This window comes from Hipposideros armiger, unplaced genomic scaffold, assembly GCF_001890085.2.
Source record: "Hipposideros armiger isolate ML-2016 unplaced genomic scaffold, ASM189008v1 scaffold_1176, whole genome shotgun sequence".
Lineage (NCBI taxonomy): Eukaryota > Metazoa > Chordata > Mammalia > Chiroptera > Hipposideridae > Hipposideros > Hipposideros armiger.
The window spans coordinates 199,937-222,058 of NW_017732526.1; the positions used below are offsets into that span (position 1 = coordinate 199,937).

Here is a 22,122-nt window from a genome sequence, read left to right on the forward strand (position 1 = left end):
TAACTTTAAAGGAAGACACTTTTTGACTGATGTAGACCTACTGCAAAAATAAGTGGAAGAATTTGAAAAATCTATTCATGGGTTGTTAGACCATTAGCAAGTTTTGTAAGTTTTAGGAGGGGGGCATTGCACCTCAATTAGTGGAAGCATCAGAATTACCTGAGTCATAGGTCTTCCCATGGGACCATTGGGGAGTTAATGCTGTGGACCCAGATGTCAGAGGCATGAATTGCACTTCACTAGACTTCTTAGAGCTTCAAGATACTCCTTACGGAAATAATTATTTAAAGCTTCTTTTCTTAGGTTCTCTGTCCCCTTTTCAATTTCATTGACCCAAAATTAATCATTATTTTTATTAGGTTGAAAACATGGCTTTGAATAGCTTGTATAGTTTGGTCCATTTACATAAAATTACATAGGTAATTACAAAATTACATATAGATGCAAAGAGAAATGTCTTTACATAGATGCAAAGAGGACAGTCACTGAAAATGTTAAAAGTGATTCTTTTTTTTATTTTTAGCTTTATTGGGGAACAGTGTGTTTTTCCCAGGACCCACCAGCCCCAAGTCAAGTCGTTGTCCTTCAATCTTAGTTGTGGGGGGCGCAGCCCACCATCCCATGTGGGAGTTGAACGAGGAACCTTGTTAAGAGCACACCATCTGAGCCACCCAGCCTCCCAAAAGTGATTATTTCTTAATGGTGGATTTAAAGTGATTTTTACATCATTTTTTGCTCTTTTCTCTATTATTGAAGTCTTTTACAATGAGCATGGGTTATTTATATTTCTGGGAAATACTTCCCATTTAGGGCATGATTCCATTACCTATAAAATAACCAGGTTGGACTAGATGAGGAATTTTCACGTGGAGCTCTGGGGAATGTGTTGGAGCCCTCCGAGAATGAGCTGAGCAGCCCGGCCTGCTGATTTGTTTGAAGAATGGTTTCCATAGCTAAAAATGGTTAAATACCGAGTAGGTGATGTCTCATATAATTTTCAGCTTTGAAATTCTGAGAGTCATTTATTTCTGCCCTCTAAAAGAGTTTGACAACTATATATGCAGGGGTGATTTTCAAAATATTTATTAAAGGTTAGCACTGTCAGTCATAAGATGCTGGCTGGAGTAGGCACCTGGAGGCCTCCTGATGGGCAGTAGTTAACACTTTATTCTGCATTGTGTAGAATGGATGGGGGGTGGTTTACTTAGGACAGTGGTTATTATAATCAGTTCAACCACACATCAACCCTGCACATGTAACATGTAAAAAGCAACTGCATATAATTAAGTGCACTAGTGATATTCTTCGGAGTGCAAAAAGGGAAGTAAAATTCTATACTGAGAATATTCCTTTTCCCGCTCCGTTCCCCTACTTTACTACCCAGAACATAAAACAACAAATGTTTCCCCCTAAAGATCAGCACCCTTAATCATGCCTTTCCCACCCCTTGTTTCGTTTGCGTTTCAGGTTGTCATGTTGGCAATGTACAACTTGTCTCTGGAAGGAAGTGGACGTCAAGGTTATTTCAGATGGAAAGAGGATATCTGCGCTTTTATTGAGAAACATTGGACTTTTTTACTAGGGAATAGGTAAACGTGATTTTTGCAAATCTTATACTTGAACAAAGATGTAAAGAACAAACTGGATTTGAAGCAGCCTAATGCAGCCCTCTAGAGAATTAGAGCACGCATTTACTTGTAACAATTACAGAGAATTTTGTAATCCAGAAAATGTTACTTCTTTTAAGTTAAAAACTTGTTCCTGAGAAATCAAAGTGGAAAGTATACTTTTAAAAGTGTAGGTTTCCATACTTCACTCATCCTACTTCCAGAGGAAGCTGTTGCTTTCTACTGAGCATGAAGAGATTTTGAAGAGTTGGAGAATGTTAAAAGATAGTTTAATTAAATGAGGCTGTTTAATAAGTGGATGAGTAACTATTTAATTTGAGGAGATAGCATTACTACGTCCTTTTAAAATAAGTGCCTTCTAGGAGATCAGAAGGAAAATAATGGCAGTTATTGATTGCACTCATTTAAATTGCTCTTCATTAATAGAGTCTTATGTTATTAGTAATTTGTTTTTATTAACTGGAAGGGATAAACTTTTATACTTTTTGGTATTACAGTACTTAGCAAAATCTGGGTACATTAATACACATGGCTTATTCATTCATTCCTCTTTTCATGATAATGCTTTGATTTTGCTGTTGAGTGCACTTCTCCTTGGTGGCTGCTTTGGTTGATCAGACTTAGGGATGCCCGTGCACAGACATTGAGACCATATGTTTTAACTAAAGGTCCATGTGGATCTAGTAATATCTTTATTGCTATTTATGGATTACTCAGTTTGCAACTGCATTGGTGAATTCTGTTAGAGATTCTGATTGTTAATTGCTATCTAAAGCCCTCCATGAGATTCATAAATCTTGCATATTGTATCAGTGTAGACAAGAAATCACAGCTCTGCTAATGTTGCTGAGAAATCAGGAAGGGCATTTGAAAGGAGGGGCAACCTTCTGAAGGCTTGAGGAAAAAATAGAATAGATTAGTACATTTTTACAAAAGGAGTTATTTTTGTTCTTGAGTATTTTAGTGGTACTAAGAAAAGACTTAACAGAATAAGGTTCTTAAAGAAAGGAAATCTGTTGTTTTAGTTTAATGATTTAGTACTATTTGTGGAACTTAATATGCCCCATTTATAAGGGACAAGAAAGGGAAAAAAACTGATAAAATTAGATCTTGGAATGTTTTCATAATCTCTCAGTGCTGTTCTGTTTAATGGATTGTCTTCTGGAAGAAATTGGATTTAAATTGCCTATTTTTAAGGATATTGCCTATTTTAGAAGAAGTTGTTCATTTTCATTTGTTCATTTCTAGAGTCTGTTCTGAGAGAAATCAGCTAAAGCTTTTTTCTTTTTAATTCGTCTACTGAAAGGCATTAATTACTCCCCAGCTGCTGTGTATGTAGTTTAACCATTAAATTAGTGCTTTTGGCCATATTAGTATATCACTTGGATTATCATTTACTTATTTAAATCAGGTCACTTAAAAAATTACATTCACTTTAAAAAGAAACTTCACACCACCTTGGTAAGCGAAAAACTTATATCATTTGCCATAAATAGCATGAAACTATAAAAATGAATGCACTAAGAATAAAACAACGCCGTTAAGTTGTAGCTGGATCCCATGGCCTGTAGAGGCAATCTGAAGCCTTCTTTCTTGATCAGAAGGGGAGGCTACGTGTGTTAGTGAGAGTTTCAAGCCACAAACTTTCTCCTTGATCTAACCAGAAGGAGTGAAAGAGAATTAAAAATTACTCTGTAATTTCTTGTCATTCATTTTCCTGCTCAGTGCTAACCTTCACTTTGGGAACTCTGCTTTAAACATCGGTGATTGGAAAGTCACCCAAAACCGCTGAGTGTGGTCACTGCACACTCAGATGTCTCTAAGTATGAATATACACAGAATCAATCCTACACCCTAGAGAAGCGGGCTGCAAGAGCATTTACAGTCAAACTTTTTCATAGCCACTAATGATTTTAATTCTGCTACCCATAGAACATACTTTAAATTCTTAACAATAATAATCATTTTTCATTTGCCATAGAAGCTAAGAGAATAGTATACTGTGTAATGAAGTTCTAAATTGGAATACATTTTTTTTCAGATAGTTACAGGTTTTGCTCTTATGACTTAAATTTTTTTATTAAGGTTTAAATGTAAAGGATTATTTAGGGCAAACTTAAATAACTTTATGCACCTGTTGTAGAAACAAAAAGTATACAAAAGCTTTATTATTTTTTAATTTTTTTAAAGATTTTTATTGGGGAGTTGGATGGGAACAGCACTGGGGAATTGGGGGAAGGGGAGCAGACAAGTTGCTGTCCTTTTGTTCTTCAGTCTAGTTGTGGAGGACGTTGCTTCACTGGCCCAAGTTGGCACCATCATTGTGCTCTTCCCGGGCGAGGCAGATCAGTCGCTGGCTTCTGGATGGCCGCTCACTGCGGCTGCTGCCCGCTCACGCTGTCTGCTGGCTACACACGGTAGCCCATGGCAACCCACTGCAGCAGGGGCTGCAGCCCACGCCATCGCCGGTGACTCAGGGCAGCCCAGCTCCAGGTTGAGCTGTTGTTCAGCATCTTAGCTGTAGAGGGCAGTGTCACTGGCCCTCATATGTGGGATCTGAACTGGGGCCCTCTGGCGTCCCAAACCAGCTCTTAACCAATGTGCCACTCAGCTGGCCCTACAAAAGCTTTATTAATTACTACAGTAATTGCCGTTGTGTGTGATCATTCAGTTTGCCTTCAGAAGGCTAGCCTTGAATTCTTCCAGAAGGATAACTTTGATTAGTGAAAAATGCTTTATTCTGTTACCATATTGGAATACTTTTTTATATTACCATATTTCATTAATTTTAAGATGCATAGTATTTCATATATTGACTTCTTTGTCAGCTGGATATATCTTACATGTGATGGAGTATCAAAATTTGAAAGTATAGTAAAACCTTGGATTGTAAATAACTTGGTTTGCAAGTATTCCGCAAGACGCGCAAACATTTCCAATATATTTTAACGTGGTAAATGAGTGATGTCTTGCAATATGAGTAGTTTGATTCTGGAACGAATTATGCTCGCAAACCAAGATTCTACTGTATTCTTATACTTAAAGTCATGTATTATATCGTAAAGTCAATAGACCCTATATTTGATGAACTATGATACAACACATTCATAGTATTTAAAATTCCAAATGTTATATAATGATTCTGGGAAGATAGCAGAGTAGGAAGCACCGGAAATCTGTCTCCCCACCTAGATAACAATTGCAATTGCAGGATCTGTCTTATGTAACTACTTTGGATTTCTAAAATCTGTTGAAGGCTTGCAACTTCCAGGGGAAGGTTTGAACAGTAAATTGCTGTTAATTTCAGTCAGATTCAACTCTTAGCACTTTAGCTTCTGCCCAGCCCACACCTTTCAGCCTGGGGTCAGGTAGCAATGTGCATGTTCCCAGAGCAGCTTGCACACAGCTTATGGGAGCCAGAGTGGACAAAAAAGACACTGTCCTTTAGATATCAGCATCTGCTCTGATTGCTGCTTCTGATCCCAGAGGTGCAGACAAAGAGGTGGGCAGCCATTTTTGTGGTACCTTCCCCATTGTTGCAGGCCCTTCTGGCTGGACCAATTTTAAGGGGATTTAACAGGCTGGCACCTTCTTCTTCCCCCTTCATTTTTCTCTTTGCTCTTGTTTTGGAGCCAGACAATTAAGACTAAAACATTAAAAGCAACTACATATCAGGGGAAATTACAAAGTCACCACACATGCTCAGGGAGGGCGCAGGCTTAGAAATGATCTGAGAAGACCTTAAGTTTATACAACACAGGCTGATCTATGGCACAAGGAGACAGCCTTCAAAGATCAAAAAACAAAAACCAATAAACTCTGGGGAAGGAAGAGAATCTAATTTCCAGAGTTACTATATTATTAAATTCAAATGCTAAATTTTCAACAAAAATATTGGAAGGAGTAACAAGAAATAGCAAAGTATGGCCCATCCGCTCCTGAAAAGGACTAATGGTGGATCTACTAAACAAAGACTTTAAAACAACTGTCTTTAAGATGCTCAAAGAACTAAAGAAAGATGTGGAGAAAGTCAAGAAAATGATGTATGAACAAAATAGAAATATTAAAGAGAAAACCTAAAAAAAATTGAGAATAAACTCTGGAGCTGGAAACTACAATAACTGCAAAGAAAAATTCACTGGAGGGATTCAAAGGCAGATTTGAGCAGGCAGAAGAAAGATTCGGTGAACTTAAGGATAAGACAATGGGAATTATCAGATCTGAGGAACAGAAAAATGATCAAAGAGAACAAAACCTAAGGGACCTGTGGGACACCACCAGCTGGACTAACATTCACATTGTATGAGAAAGCAAGTGGAATGGCTTCCTTTTTGGTCGTATCCTTTGGGCAAGAGGAGGGGTCTTGGAAAGGTTAGAAAAAATTAAGAATCAGGGAGAGGTGCTCTGGGACCAAAACATTGCTGGTGGGAGCTAAAGTGTCATTTGTCCCATCTCAGATAGTGCTTATGCCTTTTTGGGGGCGTTTTCTGGTACACCTTAGTTCCTAAGAATGTTTTTTTCTTTTGCCTCCCTAGAAATATTTTCCAACTGTTCAGCTGGCCTTCTTATTAAAGACTTTTTTAGGATTTCTGGTAATTGACTTATGCTTTCAAGGTGGAAATGGAACAGTTGCCTTTAAAAGAACTTTCAGTAGGAAACTGAACAGTTGACATTTTACATATCATTTAAAAATTTTGTTATATATAATCTGGTATAGTTATTTTGAAGTGCTAGCTTTTCTTTTTTGCCAAAGTTATTTATTCCCCCAAAGTTTAACTGTTTGTGGAACATACTATGTAGTTTTATTCCCACTTGACTACTTTAAGGCCAATGGGAGCAGACTGAGAGATGCATCTGACACCTTGGGTAAAATGAACAATTTACCAGGGCTAATGATTCTCCTGTTGGCTTTCTTTCTTTAAATTTTACTTATTTATTTATTTTATTGGGTAACAGTTTTTAGAACCCAGCAGCTCCACATCAAGTCATTGTCCTTCAACCTAGTTGTGGAGGGCTCAGCTCAGCTCCAAGTCCAGTCACCGTTTTCAATCTAGTTGCTGGGGCCACAGCCCACCGTCTCATGGTGGGAATTGAACCGGCAACTTTGTTGTTAAGAGCACGCATTCTAACCAGCTGAGCCATTTGGCCGTCCACCGGCAGGTCAGCGGCAGCTCAGCTTAAGTCGTCTTCAATCTAGCTGCGGAAGGCACAGCTCACTGGCCCATGTGGGAATCGAACCGGCAGCCTTGTTGTTCAGAGCATGTGCTCTAACCAGCTGAGCCAACCAGCCACCCCGTTTGCTTTCTTGAGAGCTGTGTTTAATTCACATATAGAAGCAACTCAAGTTAATTAAAATTAGCTTGTAGAACTCTGTAATCATGATGATTGTGATGAGAAGTGTTTTATGAGCTTTGTTTGAATTATTTCATTTAATCTCCATAGCAACCTTGAGAGGTAAGTTCCATGATCCTGATTTTAAAGATTAAGAAACTAAGACAGCTAGAAGGTGGTAGAGCCAGGATTTGAAGCCAGACAGACTTCAGGGCCTCTTGACTTATGCTCTGTCCCTACAAAGATTGGAGGTTCTGTAGCATATAATAGGCTAGGAGTCTTAGAGTATACATAGAGTATATTTTCTATATAATGATAGAATTGAAAAGCCAGTAATTTTTAAATTCTTGGACTCTTCAGGAAAAAGACTTCGACGTGGTGGAGCACAGTAGCAGGTTGCCTCAGCGTGGGAAGTCCTATGTACTTCCGTTCAGGTGCTCAAGAATTCGGAGAACCAGGATGGTGGAAACTTGTTCACAACAAGCCCCCGACAATGAAACCTGAAGGAGAGAAGTTGTCTGTCTCTACTTTGAAAGTAAAAGGTACTGTTGTGAGAGCAGTACAAGAGGTGCTAGTGTGACCGAGGCCCAACACGTGTGAGTTTAGGAGACAATCCTGCTTATCAGGCATAGCTCATCTGCCCCAAACAACTCTGCTTGGCAATTTTATTATGATATTTTTTTGTATGCCATAAATAAATATTATATAAAAAATATCTGATAATTTTCTAATCAGATCACCAGGAATTTATAAATTTCCTTTGCTATCTGAAATGTTTTCTATTTTCAATCTGATTTTGTTTTTAAACATTTTATTGTGGAAAATTTTAAACATATGCAAATGTGAAGAGGGTAATATAATGAACCCCCATGTACCTTTCACCTCACTTCACCACTTACCTGCTGGCAATCTCATTTTATGTAGACCCTGGATACTTTTCCCCCCATTCATCACCACCCTTGGATTATTTAGAAGCAAATCCTAGGCATCAACATTGCATTCTTAAATATTTCAGTATGTATCTCTAAGTGATAAGGACTCTTTCTTTTTTGTAGTCTAATTATAATGCCATTTTCATACTTAAAAAAATTAATAACTCCTTAATGGTAACAACATATTGATCTGATTTTTTTAATCCAAAAAGTTTTTAATGAGCTTTTACATTTTTTTAAAATATTGGGAAAAAAAAGTAAAATAGGACTGAAGGGTGTCAAGTCTAGCCTCTGCACCCTCCCGTGCTTTCATTTTCACTCCCCAGAGTAACCACTGTTATCTCTTCTGAATGCTTTTAGAAATCGTCTCTGCACATTTAAGCATTTTCTTATTTTTTCAAAAAACTGTAAATGGGCTCATACTATAATACTTGTTCTCCATTACCCCTGACCCCTGGTGCTTACCAGTATACCTTGGATATCTTTCCATAGCAGTATATGTATATCTACCCTATTTTCTTTTGTTTCATTGCATTCCATTGAATGTCTATATGATAATTTATTAAACCCCTGTTGATGGGCATTTTGGTTACTTCTACCTGTTGTTGCTGTTATTTTAAACAATATTACAATTGTATAGGTGTGTACGTGTGCAATTTTTTATGATAAATTGCTGGAAACAGGTTGCTGTATCAAAAGGCATATTCATTTAAAACTTTAATCAATGTTGCCAAGTTAACCTTGAGAAAGCTGTAATAAAATTTATGTCCTGTTAAAAAGGCATCAAGATGCCCATTTCCCCATATGCTTGCTGAGCGCTATCAAACTTTCACCATCCCAGTAGGTGAAAGATAGTATCTAATTGTTTAAATTTGCATGACAATTTCCTTTTTCTTGTTAAGAGATATCTAAGTCCTAGCTTGGGGCATTCGTGGAACATTTTTCTATTTTGAATGTTGTAGTAGATTCACAATAATAAATTAGCAAAAGACACTAAAGTTGAATGGTTATTTAAAATTTTTGATATTTACTCTTTTCTAGCAGCTTCAAAACCAACTTTAGACCCCATCATTACTGTCGAGGGACTTAGAAAACGGGCAAGTCGCAATCCTGTGGAATCTGCCATGGAATTAAAAGAGAAAAGGTCTCGTACTCAGGAAGCAAAAGACATTAGAAGAGCCCAGAAGGAAGCAGCTGGCTTTCTTGACAGGAGCACTTCTTCGACCCCTGTAAAATTCATCAGCCGAGGCCGCAGGCCTGATGTGATTCTAGAAAAAGGAGAAGTGATTGACTTTTCATCCTTGAGCTCCTCTGACCGCACTCCCTTGACCAGCCCGTCTCCTTCTCCATCTCTGGATTTTTCTGCCCCCGGGACCCCCGCCTCTCATTCAGCCACCCCCAGCTTGCTTTCAGAAGCAGATCTGATTCCAGATGTGATGCCACCACAAGCCTTGTTTCACGGTAAGACTTACCTTTCTTGGGTCTTTTATTTTATGTATGGCCCATGATATAAAAGTGTGTGTTTTCACCTTATGGGCGGTGTGCTCTGCATTTCTTCTTTTTTATTCTCTGCACAGATGATGATGAGATGGAAGGTGATGGAGTCATAGACCCAGGGATGGAGTATGTTCCGCCCCCTGCCGGGTCAGCAGCTTCTGGGACAGTGGTCGGGGGCAGAAAGAAGGTCAGAGCACCTGAACAGATAAAGCAGGAGGTCGAGAGTGAGGAGGAAAAACCTGACAGGATGGACATTGACAGCGAAGACACAGATTCCAACACATCTTTGCAAACAAGGGCTCGGGAAAAGAGGAAGCCACAGCTGGAGAAGGACAGGAAACCCAAAGGACCCAAGTATACCCCTGTGAGCATCTACGAGGAGAAGCTGCTTCTGAAGAGGCTGGAAGCTTGTCCCAGGGCCGTTGCCATGACACCGGAAGCTCGGAGACTGAAGCGTAAACTGATTGTCAGACAAGCGAAGAGGGATAGGGGATTACCACTTTTTGACTTGGATCAAGTTGTTAATGCTGCTCTTCTGTTAGTTGATGGGATTTATGGAGCCAAAGAAGGAGTTTCCCGGCTTCCTGCTGGCCAAGCCACGTACAGAACCACCTGTCAGGACTTCAGAATCCTTGACCGATACCAGGTGAGTTAGCACACACTCTCACACTCTGGGGGTAGGAGTGGAGGTGAGGCAGGCAGCACCACAGAGAAGACACAGTTATGCTGTGACTTTTGAAATCATGAGTAATTTTGGGAGAGAGAAGAAAACAGCGAGAGAGAAAAATACCAAAATTGCTGGACTTTATTTTTTGAAATTGTTCAATATGAATACCCCTTAATACATGTGGTTTTTTTCCCTTTGGGCATTCAAGGCAGAACCTAGGCATTTTCATTGTATCTGTTAGTCCCTGAGGGTAACTGCACATGGTTTGTATCATAGCTTTGATTGACAGTTGTGTTGAGGATATAAGTGTACCAGACCCTGTGTTGAGCAGGATCTAAAGACATGTAAACATCTGAGTGGTTAGGAGACAACATTGAGAAAGAGCAGCCAAGGGATCAGTGTGCTATCAGCGTTGCTTGAGGTTATTCAGTGGAACCCCAGTCTAAGTGTGCTCTGGGAATGATGAATTTCACTCGAACACACCTTCACACAGCAGGAATGAGAGGTCTTATTTTCCTGTATCTTTGCTAACGCTTGCTCTTAACCAGCCTTCAACTAGTTTAGTTACCTGATGACTGTAAAGTGAAATCTTGTTTTTGAGTTACATCTCTTTGATTATAGGTGAGGTTAAACATTTTTCGTGTTTCCTAGGTTGTTTCTCTGTGAATTGCCTATTTGGATTCTTTGCACATTTATCTTGTTTTCTTTGGAAACTAGTGGGCTCTTGTCTTTATTGCCATTGTTCTGACATTATTCAGTGATGCACCATGTCATTGTGCTCAGCATTTGGTGTGTGGGCCCTTTCAATTTGAAACTCCTTGAGTTCTGGAAAGTTTTCTTAATTTCCTATGTTCTACTTTCTCTAGTCTTTTTAGAGCACCACTATTATTTGGATATTGGACCCTCAAGACCAGGGGTTAGCAAACTTTTTCTGAAGGGGTCAGATAATAAATAGTTTCTGCTTTGCCACACGGTCTCAGTTGCAACTATTCAATGCTGCTGTTGCAGTGTGAGAGTAACACGGATAAGACGTAATGAATGAACATCGCTGTGCTCCAGTAAAACTTTGTTTACTAAAACAGGCTGGATTTGGCATATGGGCTATAGTTTGCTGATGACCCCTACTCCAGATGGATCCCTTTAATTTTCTCTTTTTTCTTATTTTTGATCTTTCCTGGGAAGTAGTAACCTCCCTGCCTGCATCCTAGGAGCCACGCAAGAGGGGCCAGGAGCCGACCATTCATCCGGTAAACTTTCACTGAGTTGCCCTGCTTTCAGAACAGTACTTCCACCGTTGGCTGTGTCAGGTGCCCCTCTCTCCAGAATCTTTCTTTGGGGCCTCTCCAGGGAATCTAGTCTTCTACCATGGAAGGAAAGATCATTTCTGGATGTGTGCAGTGGGGGCTTTAACCTCTTAAATAAAGACTCAGCTTTAGCAGGACCTGGTGCCTTCGACTGCTGCACTTTCCTGAGGCTCAGGGTGCAAATTACACCACCCCTGGCCTGTCTTCACTGCTGCCTTAGGTTTGGTTCTTTGGTCTAAGCCATTTGCCACTTATTCATATGCTTTTGTTGCTGTTCACCTGTTCTTTGTTCTTGTGGGCTTATCTTTTTAATCTCTATATTTTATTTTTTTAATTATGGAATGTGTCATACTCATAGAAGAATGCATAGAACATATGGGTATAGTTTAGAGATTAATAAAATAAATGTCTGTGCTTCTAGCTCCTGGGTTAAGAAACAGCATTACAAACACCTGAGAAGTCCTTTGATACACTGCCTGCTCCCCCCAGAGGGAGCCATTCTCTGACTTTTAGTGTTAATCATTCCTCTGCCTTTTTAATGTCTATATCCCTCAACGATATACTTTTAGTTTTTTAAAAAATGAAGTAGGAAGCACAAATCTAGTTGTGTAAGGAAATTGCCTCTTAGATGAAGGTTTCCAGGAGAACTTAAGCTAAACAGTCTTTGTGGGTCATTGTTGTAGATTGAATTTTGTCCCCCAAAAGAATATATTTAAATCCTAACCCCTGGTACTCATGAATGTGACCTTATTTGGAAATAGGCCCCTTGCGGATATAACTAGTTAAGATGAGGTCATACTGGAATAGGGTGGGCCCTTAATGCAACATGATCAGTGTCTTTATAAGAAGAGAAGGGACACAGAGACAGACACACAGGGAGAATGTCACGTGATAACTGAGGTAAAGCAATGCTTCTGCAAGCCAAGGAACACCAACGAGTGCCGGTATCACCAGAAGCCAAGAGAAAGGCCTGGGACACATTCTCCCCCAAGGCATTCAGAGAGAACATGACCTTGCTGACACTTTGGTTTCTGACTTTAGCCTCCAGAACTGTGAGAGACTACGTTTCTGCTGTTTTAAGTCACTCAGTTTGTGGAATGTTGATAAAGCAGCCACAGGAAACTGATACAGTCATGTTCTTGCTGCAGCTTCCATGAGCCCTTCCTAGAGAAGTCAGTGGTCAAGGTCATTAGGAAGTCCTGAGAAACATAAGGCTCACCACTGTTTGAGCTCAGGCAGGGCTGCAGTGTACACCAGAAGTCTGAACCGGAGGAGTGGGTTTCTCTGTGTTTCTTGCCTCCAGTCTGACTTGCTTTTCTCCAGCTTGTCTGAGGTCACAGCAGTTATTTGTGAGGTGAGTGTCCTCAGCTGATCCAGGGAGCGAGCATGGAGGCAGTGCATTCTCAGTGCATTGTGGAGCTAAGCGGCAGGTGAGATTCTGGGTCACGACTTCTTAGAGTTAAAAGATGGTCTGGAGGCTACAGGGACTTAGCAATGATAGCCTCAGTATGTCTACGCCTTGAGTCACACTCGTCACTCTACTGGCTTCCTTTGTGTATGATACTCAATGGTTCCAGGGTCACCCCTCACTGGAGATTCATTTGCCCCTTGTCTGTATTGAATCTCCTGTTTCTTGTGTCCCATCTTTACCTTTTTGTAGGTTTAGTCCCTGTTTTTGGAATAGCACATCCTTAGTGGCTTCCTTAGGAAAGCTGCCTGGGAAGTAAAATTTGAGACCTTCTATGTCTGAAAGGGCTTTGAACTTAAGCCAGAATTCCAAACCAGCATTGGGTAGAGCTGAGAGCCAGTTTAACAACAGTATTAGAAACAAGTAGACAATGGAGCAGTGCTTTCAAATTCTGAGGGAAAATGAGGTTGAACCTGGATTTTTATACACGGCCCCATTATCTAGGTGAGACCTCTGTTGAAGACCCCTAATGTTTTTTCCTTGAGGTCTTTCCTCTCGTCAGAGTGCCCACAGAGGTGTGTTTGTGTCTGAGAACTCTGATTGCCACGTGGGGGAAGGATGATCTTAGCCTTTAGCTTTCATGGTACTCACACGTCAGCTCCGCTCTGCTGCCCTGTCCAGAGCCCTGGTTATACGTCCTCTAGAGATCAGACCTCCAGACTGATGTGGGGATGGCAGCCACTCGGCGGCAGGGAGCTGAGGTGGGATTTGGGGATCTTACTGCTGGTACAGAGCTTTTACCTGTCTGTTAGTGAGCATGTGCCCCTAAGCTGTGAAATTCTCAAATGCGTCTCAGGTTTTCCTCCCCAGTTCGGGAGACAGGATGGCTAGAGGGAGCTGCAGTTGGGTATTCCCTTTCCACAGGTTGATTAGGCTTGGTAAAGCCCCAATGTGCTCACTTTGGCAGCACATAATACTAAAATTGGAACGATACAGAGATTAGCATGACCCCTGTGCAAGGATGGTATGCAAATTTGTGAAGCCTTCCATATTTTTAAGGCATTATGCTAAACGAAATAAGTCAGACAGAGAAAGACAAATACTGTATGATCTCACTTATATGTGGAATTAAAAAAAAAAACCTCATAGAAAAAGAAATCAAACTTGTGATTACCAGAGGCAGAGGGTGGCAGGAGAGGGAATTGGGGGAAGGTAGTCAAAAGGTACAAACCTCCAGTTGTAAGATAGATAAGTACTAGGAATGTAATTTGTAATGTACAACATGATGACTATTGCTAACACTGCTATATGATGTATAGGAAAGTTGTTAACAAGAGTAAATCTTAAAAGTTCTCTTCACAAAGAGAAAATTTTTTTTCTTTTTTTCTTCTTTTCTTTTTATTGTATCTATGTGAAAAGATGGATGTTAGTTAGCTGGACCTATTGTGGTAATCATTTCACAATAAATGTATATCAAACCATCAGCTGTATACACATTAATCTTATGCAGTGATGTATGTCAGTTATTTCTCAATAAAACGGGAGAAAATGCTTCTAACAAACTACTTTTAAAAAAACCCAATAGGTTAGGCTCTGGCAAAATGGTTTCTCTTGAGACAGGCCTTATTCAGAAGAACAGAATACATTGTACTCTGTTGTATTTCAAAATGTCTACTTTTCCCCTCCCCTTGCCGGAAGCATGAGGGGATTTTTCTTTGATCGTTACCTTGAAAACCTGGTAGAGCTCCTGGAAGTAAAACTCACAAAAATGTGCACCCCCACCCACCCCCAGAGATTTTCCTCTGATTTGCCCGCACTTTGCCTCCAGCAATCTGTCAATTGCAGTTTGGATTTTTTTACCTGGCATTTGTTCCCAGAGCTTTCTGTTCAAGGATTTCTGCTCTGATAAGTTGTGATTCTCTGTATCTGCCTGTCCATCTCGCCGATTTTGGGTGCAGCAGTTTGCCCTGCGACCTCAATTCTCTGATGGATTGAAGAAGAGTTGTTGATCCTCAGTTTGCTCAACTTTTTGCTTGTTAGGACGCGATGGAGACTTCTAATCCCCTATGTGCTGGACTGGAAACCAGAAGTCCTCTTATATGCTTCTTTAATCTGGGAAATTCTTCATCATTGCTTCTTTAAATATATTCCTCCTTTATTTTTTTCCTCTCCTTTTGCACTCCTAAATGGATGTTGACACTATTAATTACTTCTTTATGTCTTCCTTTGCCTTTTTGAAGAGATCCTCATCTGTCCCTCACGTCAGTCACAGAGTGCTTTATTTCAGTGATCATGCATTTAATATCTGATAATGAATAAGATGCTTCACAACTTCTCATTACTATTTCCAGTAATGAGAATAGGCTCTGGGCTCAACCACTTCCTATTCTCTTAAAAGAGCCCAGGACAGCTCTTGTAACTAATTATTACCTTGGAGCCTATTTATTCTTTTTTTTTTAAATTTTTTTTTTAATTGGGTAATTGGGGGGATGGGAACAGTGCTGGGGAATTAGGGGAAGGGGAACAGACAAGTTGCTGTCGTTTTGTTCTTCAATCTAGTTGTGGAGGACGTTGCTTCACTGGCCCAAGTTGGCACCATCATTGTGCTCTTCCCTGGCGAGGCAGATCAGGCTTCTGGACGGCCGCTCACTGTGGCTGCTGGCCACACACGGTAGCCCATGGCAACCCACTGCCACAGGGACTGCAGCCTATGCCGTTGCCAGCAACTCACGGCAGCCCAGCTCCAGGTTGAGCTGTTGTTCAGCATCTTAGCTGTAGAGGGCAGTGTCACTGGCCCTCATATGTGGGATCCGAACTGGGGCCCTCTGGCATCCCAAGCGAGTTCTTAACCATCGCGCCACTCGGCCGGCCCCTATTTATTCTTTTTAAAAATAGCTTTATTGAGATACAATTCATATACCTTACAATTCACCCATTTACAGTGTATAATTCAGTGGTTTCTAATCTATTCGCAGAGTTATGTAACTGTCATCATAATCAATTTTAGAACATTGTCATCATCCTAAAAAGAAACCCTGAACTCTAGCTGATACTGCACAACCTCCCCCACCCCCAGCCCCCATTAATCTTTCTGTCGCTATAGATTTGCCTTTTCTGGATGTTTCACATAAATAGAATCGTATAACATGTGGTATTTTCTGATGGCTTTCCTTTGCTTAGCATAATGTTTTCAAGATTTGTCCGTGTTGTAGCATATGTTAGTACCTCATTCCTTTTTTATGGTTAAATAGTATCCCATGGTATAGATATATAACATTTTGTTCATTCATTAGTTGATGCACATTGGGTTGTTTGCACCTTTTAGCAATTGTGAATCATGCTGCTGCATTTGTGTACAAGTGTTTGTGTGTACATGTTTTCATTTTGTTACTGGCACAGGGGAAAGTGGGTAAAACAGTTTTGTAGAGAGATTGATTAAAGCGAAAGAGTGATGCACCAAGGGAGCACACTGTGGAGGAGAATGGATGTGGCTCCCCAAGGTTTACACACACAGCTTTCATGGGCTCTTGGGGTTAGGGGCCACCCCCAAAGTATGTTGAGGCAGGTCCTTCCTGCACTTGTGCAGTGGACCTACATGCTACTTCATGTGTCACATGCCTCATCAGCATCTTAAATCTCTACCTAGGAGTGTGTTTTTTACTATGATAATGAGGAAAGGTTAACTATAGGACAGCTCTTTTTTTTTAAAGAGATTTTATTGGGGAATTGGGGAAGGGAAACAGCCAAGTTGTTGTCCTTCAGTCTTAGTTGTGGAGGGTGCAGCTAGCTCAGCTCCAAGTCCAGTCACCATCCGGTGGTCCGGAGGCAGCTTGTGGCCACTCAGCTCAAGGTGTGGTGTTCAATCTTAGTTGTGGGGGGCGCATCCCACCATCCCATGCGGGAGTCGAACCAGCAACCTTGCGGCTAAGAGCACACACTGTCACCACCACAGCAGCAGCTCAGCTCAGGCACAGCTCACTGGCCCATGTGGGAATTAAACCAGCGACCCTGTTGCTCAGAGCTCGCGCTCTTAATCAACTGAGCCACTCGGCTAGCCCAGGACAGCTCTTTTAACTAATGCACGGGTGTGACTTCAGGGATTTTCCTGGACCCACTTATTTCTCTTCTGCGATTATGGTTTTATCCGCTCATTGTTTCTTACTGGCCGAGGGATGTGACTCAAGATTGTTTACCCAGCTGCAGCCTCCTGCTATGTGACTACCAACCACAGTTTCTCTTGGGTATATATCTAGGAGTGGAATTGCCCAGTTAAATGGTAACATCCTGTTTAACTTTTTGAAGAACTGCCAAGCTGTTTTCCAAAATGGCTGCACTATCTTACATTACCACCAGTGCTGTATGAAGATTCTGATTTTTCCACACACCTTTACCAATGCTTGTTATTTTGACTATAGCCATCTTAGTGGGTATCAAGTGGTATCTCATTATAGTATTGATTTGCATTTCCCTGATGACTACTTGTGCTTTTAAAATACTTTTGTCTGTCTGGAAATTACTTCTGTCTTTTCCAGTTCAGTTTGTTTACTTTGTTATCTTTTTTGTTTTGTAATCATTATTTACATCTTGATTTTATTCCCTGTGAATGCATATTACCTTAGTAGTACCAGCTGCCTGTGCTGGCAGTATACACCTGGAGGGAGGGGCAGAAGTCTGGCTCCTCGCTTGTCACCTTGGCAGCTTTTGTAAAATGGGGGGGCTCTGGGCTCAGCCACTTCCTATTCTCATCTTTTCCACAATTAGGGCCCCTGTGTTCCTTTTTTTTTTTTTTTAGATTTTTTTTNTGAGTTGAATACAGCTCTTCACAGACAGATGGGTCTCCACATAGACCTTACTCACTTCACTATGGGTTCTAATCTTCTCTGTGATTAGAAATTCATTCAAACCTCTCAACTGAGATGAGAAAAGAGGTGGGCAGTGGAATGAGTAGTGAGCAGTCCTTCAGCAAAATCGCTGTCCAGTCCTTCCTGGAGAGGCCTCCGACACATATATTGGCACTCTACAAACTGAAAGATGCTGCTGTTCTCCTTCCACCGAATGGTTTGTAAGAATAAAAGAGCATCCAAACTGATACTCTTGGTGAGAGAGAATCTGTCTGTCCTAATTTAAAGGATGAGCACATGTGATTGCTATTAAAGATTCATGCAGTGCCTTAGAGGCACTATCCTGTTTTGGAATGATGAGAAATTATGGGATGATTATATTTCCCAGACTTGATGAGTTGTCATTGAAGCCAATAGGGCTTCTAGGGCACTGAGATTCCATTATCTCTCTCTGACTTTGATTACAGTTAAAATAAACTAAATGTTTGTGTCTACCCATCGCTTAACCTGTTCTACTGTTAGCATCTCCCACAAGGGGCTTGGCCTGGGATTAGAGGTCTCATTCTCCCCATGCCTGTGAAGTTGGTTTGGAGTTGGAGTGGCTGAGCAGGCTGCCTTTAGGTTGCTCCACTGGATGGAGCTGCGCGGTGATGGAAGAAGGAGCTGTGGACAGACCTGTATTGTCTGAAGACTAGGCTTTTTGGTGTGTGTGTAGAGGTGTTGGAGATGGACTATAATCAGCTTTTCTGGATCTGGCAGGAGCATTTCCAAAAGTATTAGATGTCCTCAAATAAAACTCTTTCCTTGTAACAACCAATGACCAAAGCGTCACTCTAATCAGTTTGCTTTCAGTCTCTCTTTGAGAGCAGTGGTTCTTAACTTTTGGAGACATGGATCCCTTTGAGAATCCAAAGAAAAGTAAATACTCTCTAGAAAACTGCACATTTAAAATTTTGTGAGCAACTTCTGCTCTAGAGGCTGTACTTAGAGCCAACTTGAATCCCTTTGTTAAAGGGACTGTGTCACGCCCCTGCGTGAAGATGGTATGCAAGTTGTTCTGCCCCTTGTCTCTATTTGCCAGGTTCAGGGCTCCTGGGAGCCAAGGCTGCCATGCCGCTTTGTCCTCCCTAGCACTTGGCCCAGCTCAGACAATTACTGCTGCCAAGTTCCCCACAGGTTTGGCCTGCCTCTGGACTCCTTATTAGCTTCTCCCCTTCCAGAAAGCTAAACTAGCACTTCCCAGCTTTGCCCTTCAAGGACCCAGCAGAGAGGGTGGGATCAACTGTCACCTGACATGCAGTCATATCCTTTAAGGTTTATTAAAATTAAAAGTATGTTACATTCTACTCGTTAAGTATATCTGTTTTAATGTTAAAATAATGGATTTTTTTAACCCCAAAGCTTTAGGTAGTATTGACACTCTAGGAAGATGGGCAGTTTGAGCCTCTGCTCAGACAAGCCCCCANAGGGGCTGTCCTGAGGGTATGTACCCTCCACCTCAGGAAGGCTCCAACACTGCTCTAATATCACCCCTCTAGTTAGTGCTTGCTAGCAAAGTGGTTTGGCAGAGATCCATCTAGAGCAGAGGAAGTGACCTAAACAGGAAGCTCTCTCATCCCCATCGTGATGCAGATCGTTTCTCTGCTTGAGGCTGCCCATTGCCACCTTACCTGTACCCAGCCACCTTTGATCTCCCTTGGGGTTTCTCAGCCTTTGTGTTCTGTCTTCCCTCTTACTTTTTGGCATCTCCCAGATTGGGTTTGGGGAAGGGACCCAGCAGCCCACCTAGCTCTCCATTTTGTGTAGACCCAGAAGAAGCTCATTTACCATTTTCCAAACTTATTTGACTTTGGGATGCTTTTTTCCCACCATTTTGTTATTCATCTAATGTAAGTATTTCATATGAGTCAATTGCTGCTCTATCTGGCGATATACTGCAGTGGATGAAGACAGATAAGGCCCCCCACCCTTATGGAACTGCCATCCGTGAACAGGGAGGTGACAGTATTAACTCCCTAAACAAACAGGATCACTTCTTACAGGGTGAATACTATGGTGGAGTGGAGCCGAGGGCAGTGGCACCACTTTGGATGGGGTAGTTAAGGACAGCCTTTGTGGAGGTAACACTTGAACAAACTCCTGATCCACAAAGAAGAGCCAGGCTGAGGAAGGTTCTGGGCAGAAGGCTCCAGTCCAGGACCTAAGGCAGGAGTTAGTTTGGTGTATGGGGCTGGAACATGGTGATGAATGAGGAAGGAGGTGGAGGGAGATGAGACCACAGAGGTAATGGGGCCAGATCCTGTCGGTCATTGGCGTGGAGTTTGAATTGTATTATGAACGTACAGTGGGAAGCCACATAGGAGTTTCCATTAAGGGAGGTGAATTTATTAGTTTTTAAAAGAAGAATCTGGTGCACGGGGAGAGAGGATGATTGGGGAAAATGGCAGGTAGCAGGGAGACTGATAGGAGGCTGTGGTTCAGACAGAAGTTGACGGTGGTTTAGACTTGGGAGAAAGCAGTGGTGGTGGATGGATTTGGGGTAGTATAAAACCGCTATAGAGTTCCCCAGGACTCATCTGGACACCTTAATCAGGTAGTATTTCATGGGCTAGTGGTTCAGTGACTGGTGTTTCAGTTATCTATTTCTGCATTGCAAACCATCCCAAAGCTTAGTGGCTTATACAATGACTATTTAATATTTCTTCTGATTCTGTGGGTTGATGGGGCTCAATGGGTGGTTCTTCTGTGGCTGCATTCAGCTGGGAGCAGGGTCAGGATTGGAATGAACAGGATGGTCTCTCTTCCTCCAGAGCCTGTCTCCACATGGCCTCTAGTCATTCAGTGGTCCAGCCTGGACACCATGGCAGCTGGACTCAAAGAGGGAAAAAGTCAAAGCTTCCAGTCTTGTTAAGGCGTGGGCTCAAAAGTCCCAGAATGTTACGTCTGACAATCCTGACTGGTGAAAGCCTGTCACAGGCCCACCCAGATTCAAGGGAAGGGGAAATTGACTCTGCCTTTTGATATGAGGAGCCACATGTACCCAGAGGCAGGGGAAGAATATTGGGGACATATTTGGAAACTATATACCACAGCTTTCAATTTCACTTTGAAACTTAAAAGTCCTGGAAGAATTTCAAAGTTGGCCTTTGAAAGTTTTGGTGTCCAGTTTGGGACAATAATATAGAGAACAAATTATAAAAGAAGGAATTCTTGTTCTTCTTCCAACGAAGTTATTTTCTAGGCTAAGAGCAAACTGATTCTACAAAAACAACTCAAGTTTCTAAACTTTATCTAACACTTGGCAAACCACTTTATAAATGTGCCTTTTAATCTTCCATCACATGTTCTGTTACTACATGACTGAGGGCCTTGGAACAACACTCACTGAAGAACAGATCTTCAGTCGGGTTCCCAGGGCGAAACCCACCAGTTCAGTTAGAACACCTGCCTAAGGTGCAAAGACCACATCTTCACTGACCCTCTGGTAGAGCCTCTCTACTACTATGATTTCTTTTAGAATGATAATTTACATCAGTCCTACTTTTTTCATATTTACTCATTGCAGTGGAGACAGTACAATAAACCCATATACAGGTACAGTAAAAATTGGCCCCCATGGCTGTTTGGATAACAAACTACTCATAAAACATGACCCATGTGTATGTTACCTACACGTCACTAATGCTGTTTAATATTTGATGAACACACTGACAGTGTAATATAGACAAAATGAAACCTAGGGAAGCTGTAAATCCAGTGCTCAATCCTGCATTTCAGTCACTTAAATCATTTAAAAAAATTTTTAACTACTTTGATTTTAAACTATTATGACCAGGATTAGTTTTGCATATTTAATTTTATGCAAAAGTACCTATGAATTTTTTGTTGAAACTCAAGCTTTTCTTTCTTTCTTTTTTTTTAAGGAAATTTTATTGGGGAACAATGTGTTTTTCCAGGAACCATCAGCTCCCAGTCAAGTAGTTGTTTCAATCTAATTGTGGAGGGCATTTTTCCAGGACCCATCAGTTCCAAGTCAAGTAGTTGTCTTCAGTCTAGCTGTGGAGGGCGCAGCTCCATGGCCCGTGTGGGAATCGAACTGGCAACCTTGGTGTTGTGAGCCTGTGCTCTAACCACCTGAGCTAACCAGCCCCCCAAACTCGAGGTTTTCAAATATATAATGTAAAAAGACCTACTTTGTGACATAAAAATGTCATAAATACTAATTCTCTGTGGAAATTAAACCAGTCAATCCTTTTAGTAATTTTATTTTTAAATAACCAGTGTTTTTTTCTCATAGACTGCCTTGCCATCCAGGAAAGGATTTCGGCACCAAAGCACCAAGTTTTTGTATCGTTTGGTGGGATCGGAAGATTTGGCTGTGGACCAGAGTATTGTCAGCCCTTACACGTCTCGCATCTTGAAACCGTACATCAGGTATGTGGAGAAGGGCCATGAGGCTGAGCGTGGCATGGGAAGTAATGTTTGCGGTTTCTGTCCCCCTCCCTCTGTGGGTG

The 22,122-nt window shown here is 41.3% G+C and overlaps 1 protein-coding gene across 1 annotated transcript in view; it reads left to right on the forward strand.

Annotated features, from left to right (window-relative positions):
* KAT14 (lysine acetyltransferase 14) overlaps positions 1 to 22,122 on the forward strand; it is a 60,143-nt gene that overhangs the window by 15,022 nt on the left and 22,999 nt on the right. The window contains exons 3-7 of the mRNA XM_019632794.1: positions 1,468 to 1,589; positions 7,320 to 7,501; positions 8,933 to 9,352; positions 9,469 to 10,034; positions 21,906 to 22,042. Coding sequence (XP_019488339.1) covers positions 1,468 to 1,589; positions 7,320 to 7,501; positions 8,933 to 9,352; positions 9,469 to 10,034; positions 21,906 to 22,042 — 1,427 coding nt within the window. The remainder of the gene's footprint in view (positions 1 to 1,467; positions 1,590 to 7,319; positions 7,502 to 8,932; positions 9,353 to 9,468; positions 10,035 to 21,905; positions 22,043 to 22,122) is intronic.